We start from the raw sequence: 5,021 nt of genomic DNA on the forward strand, positions 1-5,021 counted from the left end.
AATAAGATATGGAAAGGATCTCCATCATGGTGACCCTGACACTGAGAGGTTTGGGTGGTTCACATTTTTTCACTTTGCTTTTCTATATTTCTGATGTTTCTACAAAGAACACGTGCTTCTATGTCATGAAAAATTAATGCAGTAATATAGGTAGAAATGTTATTTCATATCCCCTGCCTCACCTGAAACTCAAGACAGCCCTGGAAGGCAGAAAGGTATGTTACTGACCTCAGGTTCAGATGGGGAGATGGTGAACTGAACTAAAGGCAGGTAGCTGGCTGAGACAGGCATGCGGGGGGTGGGGGGCGGGGGAGGGAAGGCTGGTGAGGAGAGGAGGGCAGAGCCACTGGGGGTCTGGAGCCCGGCTCCATCCACGCTCACCACTCAGGACTCTGTGCTCACTCATTTAGCCAGCTATCCACTCAGCAACCATGGAACCACGGCATGAGCGTTGTGCCAGGCCCTGGGACTAGAATCTAAGAGGGGCCCCTGCCAGCAGTCGCCCTCCAGTGCTAAGAGCCAGGGGGCCATTCTCTTACCCCACAAACCATACTGCAACTCAGACACATGACTGCCTGTGATTTTGCGGGACTCACGACCCCTGAAACCCATCCTGATTGAACCCCTGCTTTAGTCTGAGATGTTTGGTTGCCCCAACTTTAATTCACAGAAGTGCTCGGCGTGGGTCCCCAGCTCTAGACTCACAGATCGGGGGGCAATGGGCATGCCGCTCTCATCCACGGGCCCGATTCCCTCATACTTGACCCAGCGCTTATCCTGGCGTTTGCTGTCCTTGGTCCACGTGGCTGACCAGTTCTGGGGATGCTGGGAGGCGGGGGTCTTCTGGGTCCCTGCGGGCCGGCTCCCAGGGCCTGGCCAGGTCTGATACCAAGCCGGGTCTGCAGGGTGTGATGAGAGCATTAGCAACGGGGCAGGGGCCCGCCTGCCCTTGTCCGTCCCTCAGTTCTTCAGAATACTGATGCCCTTGGGTTTAAACATTTCAACATCGCCTTGCCTGTTGGAGCTGGTGAGGCAGACGCTATCATCTCAGCAGGACCATGGGCCTCTGTTTGTTTATGTTTTAAAGTGAATAAAAATGGATTTTGTCCTCAGACATCTGTGCCCACCCCACTCGCTCTGCTCTCCTGGGGCCGACCTACGAGCTTCCAGAATGAGGGCTGAGGATCACTACTTGCAGAGAATGCTGGGACCGGGCTGTCCCAGCTGGGAGGCAGCAGGGTGGGGCAGAAAAGGTGCTGGGCTTGGAGGGGACAGATCTGACTTCTGACTCCAGATCTGCCCCCTACTGGCTGTGTGATCTTGGGCACAACCATCAGCCTCCCAGTGCCTCCGTTTTCACTTCATGGGTCGTCATGGAAGGATTCAGGGGATCTAGAGGGTGTGACTGTGCCCAGCACAGTGCCTGGCATGCAGTAGAGGGGCTCTCGATAAGGGACAGAACTATTCGCCAGATGTGGCTGCCATGTCCTCAACTTCCCCGACCCTTCAGCCCCCAGGGCCGCAGCCTAAGGGGCTCAGCCTCTGAGACTGAACCCTCTGAGACTCGGCTCCTCCGGGAAGATGTCCATACTTTGCCAGGGACTGAATAGATGAGGCTTTTGAAGCATCCTTTCAGGGCTCAGCACGGTCAAGTGCTCAGCAATTATTTGTTAAAGGAATCAAACTCCTGGACAGAGTGCCTGCCCCACTGGAATGCGCAACAAAGGATGCCAGCTCCTCAGAAGGGCCCGGGGGGGGGGGGGCACACCAAGGGTGGCCCAGGATCCCTCGGACCCCGTGGCCCAGGCTGCGGTGACTCACAGGAGCCCAGGAGCTGACAGGCTCTTGGAGCTGCCTGCCCACCTGTGTCAGCCCCTGCACCCTTCTACAGCTCACATGTGCTCCCATGCCTCACCCCTTCATCCCCAGTGTGAGCCACTCCCTGTCCTACTGGAGGTCCCCCCGCCCCAGGGCAGTGTCCTCTGCACACTTCCTTCCCCTGGCACTGCGGGGAGGAAGGGGAAGGATGTGTCAGCCTCTCTCCCACAGCTTTCACTCTCAAGGGCCGGCATGCTCACCCAGGGAGGGGCAGTGAGATGAGCTCCAAGGGCCTGCCCCCCACTGGGCTCCGGGACCAGGTTTTCCTCAGCAGACCCACCTGGGTGCCGGGAAGCCTCGCTCCTGGTTGGGAAGTACCCATTGCACACAGTCCTGGGCGCAGGATCATGGAACTGGAAATTAAGGGTGTTGGAGCCACCATTCCGGATCACAGGTACCTGTGGGGAGGGGCCAGGAGCGGCAGCTCAGGCCCAGAAGGTTCCATGGAAGGGTGGCAGGGATGGCTGCCAGGGTCCAGCCATACCCCATGGTGGGGGCTCCAGGGCCAGCTTGATCCTTTTGCGGGAAATCAGGGAGGCTCCCTAGAGTTATCTTCTGACCCCCTTCCCAGCTCCCAGTCCTTTAATCCTCCTGCTCCACACCTGTCCTGCCAGGTCCCCACCAACTCTGGGCCCCCAGTAACCCTCTCCCTTGCTGTCTCACTCACCCGAGTCCCCCTGGAGAATGACCCTACATGGGCCCGGAGGTGGCCAGGGATGAAGTCGTCCAGGCTGAGCCCCGCTGGGCGGCTGCAGGGTGGGGCCTGCATACTTGGGTCGAGGTCAGAGGGCTGTGGGTGTGCCAGCAGCTCCTCTGCACGTCCTCTGTGGGGAAGGAGGGAGGAAGGGGAAGCCCTGCTGGACCAGCTGCCGTGCCCTCTGGGCTTGACCTCGGGTGGGTAAGAGGGGACAGCTGTGGGAGGGCGCCAGGGCCAGCTGGGTGGGAGCTCCAGGACCCAGGAAACAGGCCACTCCTGGCACCCGCCTGCAGGCTGCCAGTGCCGGCTCCCAGAGGCACAATGGGCTGCTTGTTAGGCTGGGCAGGAGCGCTGGGTGGGAGTGGGGGAGGGGAGGCTGGCCAGGAGCAGGCCTGCGGGACAAAGCTTCTGGCCGGCCGGCCTGCGGGCCAGCCCCTCTGGGGCTCTCACTACACAAACGGTGCATTCCCCCAGAGGGAGGCAGAGGGAATGGGGGCGGGGGGGCAGCTGGCCGAGGAGGCCTAGGCACGCAGGACTTTCAGTTCCCCCTGCCTCCCCTAGGCCCTGTGTGCGCATCTGCTCACCAGCAGGCACAGGGCTTTCTCAGGCTGGGAGAGGCCTTGCGCCACAGCAAGGCCAGCCGCCTACTGCCCAGCAGGGCCACGGGGGAGCGCGTGGGGGTATTTCCAGGCAGCAGGAACCACTCCCCAGCTCAGAGGAGTATCCACTTGCTTGTTTGGCCTCTTTGGCTTGAACTGCCGCCTCAGAGGGCTCAAGGTGCCAGTGAGGGTGGGGGCACAGAACCAGCACGCGTGCACACACACACACACACACACACACACCACTTTCTCCTACACCTCAGGCTGTTTTTTAACAGAGGGTCTTCCTGGGAGCAACATGCTTTGAACCGCCCTCTCCCCTCCCCCGCCACAAATGTTAGCTCAGAGGAAGGGGCTTCAGGCATCCAGGAGATGGAGGTGGTGGGGCTGACCAACAGGGCTTTCCGACCGGAGAGCGGTGGTGCAGAGCGGGTTGGACTGGGCCAGAAGCTGAACCAACCATCAGCACGCTGGACCGACTCTGGTGTTTTTGTTCTTTTAGGCCTGTGTGTGCCTGAGGGGCCTGGGGGCTCCCGGGAGGGCTGTGAGGGCCTTGCGGGGTGCTGTGTGCATGTGGTGGGAGGTAAGTGCAGTGCTGTGCATGTGACTTGTGGGGGTGCCACCCTGTGTGGGGTTATGAGGACAGAGGGTGTCAGCTGTAGGTGGGAGTGTGCAGTTCCGAGGTGCGGGTCGTATGAGCAGCACAAGAATGACGGAGAACAGAGGGGATGCAGGTTGCTCCTGTACCCAGTCCCTGCTCCGGCCATTGGGGGCTGGAGGGTACAACAAGGCTGGGCCAACTCCCTGTCTCTGATCTGAGTGGGGACTTCTTTGACCCTTGAAAGACCTACTAGGGACATGGCTTTCCAGTGCCCACCGTGTGGGGAGAAGTGGAGAGCGGAGGCCAAAGGAGGGGCAGCTCACCAGCTGCATCCAATTAGCGCTCCTACCAAAAACAAAACATGCAGACACACCCCAGTCCCTGCAGCTCTCCCTCCCCTCATGGGGGAAATCGAGGCAGAGAGAGTGGGAGATCGGATCCAGGGCAGACTGGTTCCTAGCAGCAACCCCTCCCAGCCCAGCTGACTGCTTGTGGCCAAGTTGCGAGATCAGCATCAGCAGTCCCTGCTGTCAGCTGACCCTGCCTCCCTCCCAGCCTACATCTGACCCCCCCTGCTGTGCTCCCTGAGGAGGGAGGTCCCCCACAGCATTTTCTGGGCTTGCTGATCCTTGTGGGGGAGAGGTGGGGGGGTGGGGGGAGTCTGCCTCTCCCTGTGGCGCAGCTCCAGGGACATGCAGGGGAGGGTGTGGAAGGGCGGGCTGAGTTTGTGCTTGGCAGCCTGGTCAAGGGACATTAAGGGGGGCTTCTCATAGGGAGAGGGAGGCATGGGGGGAGCTGGTTTTACATCCAGCAGAGGACAGAGGGTGCCAGGAAACCTCGAGCTCCCCCCACCCCCACCCCCCAGAATTCACACAGCCCTTCCCCTCTGCAGCCAGCTCCAAAGGGCTAGGGGAGAAGAAGGGGCTCTGCTGTGGCCGGGGAATGTTCCCACCGGAGACCTTGCCCTGGCCAGGGGCTCTGCCCTCGGCGCTTCGCGGGTGTTCTCTAGCTGCGAGTCCACGTGGACAGGACAGGTTTTCTCAAATCTCCTTTTTGTGGATTGAGGGGAATACTTCTCACCTCTTCCCGTCCCAGAGTTTGGGGCAAGGTCCCAGAGGAAGGGCTCTGAGCAATCCTTAGGGCCGGGCGCAGGTGCCGCCCTACCCCGGGCCCCCTCCCCTCCCACACCTACCTTCCCCAGCGAGCAGGTGGCAGGTGGCGGGGCTGAGGACGCTGGGGAGGACCG

At 60.7% G+C, this 5,021-nt stretch overlaps 1 protein-coding gene across 1 annotated transcript in view; it reads right to left on the bottom strand.

The window, feature by feature from the left end:
* SORBS3 (sorbin and SH3 domain containing 3) overlaps positions 1-5,021 on the bottom strand; it is a 23,793-nt gene that overhangs the window by 16,512 nt on the left and 2,260 nt on the right. Inside the window, 3 exon segments of the mRNA XM_015557726.1 lie at positions 706-899; positions 2,159-2,276; positions 2,546-2,702. Coding sequence (XP_015413212.1) covers positions 706-899; positions 2,159-2,276; positions 2,546-2,702 — 469 coding nt within the window.

Source organism: Myotis davidii, unplaced genomic scaffold, assembly GCF_000327345.1.
Source record: "Myotis davidii unplaced genomic scaffold, ASM32734v1 scaffold448, whole genome shotgun sequence".
NCBI lineage: Eukaryota > Metazoa > Chordata > Mammalia > Chiroptera > Vespertilionidae > Myotis > Myotis davidii.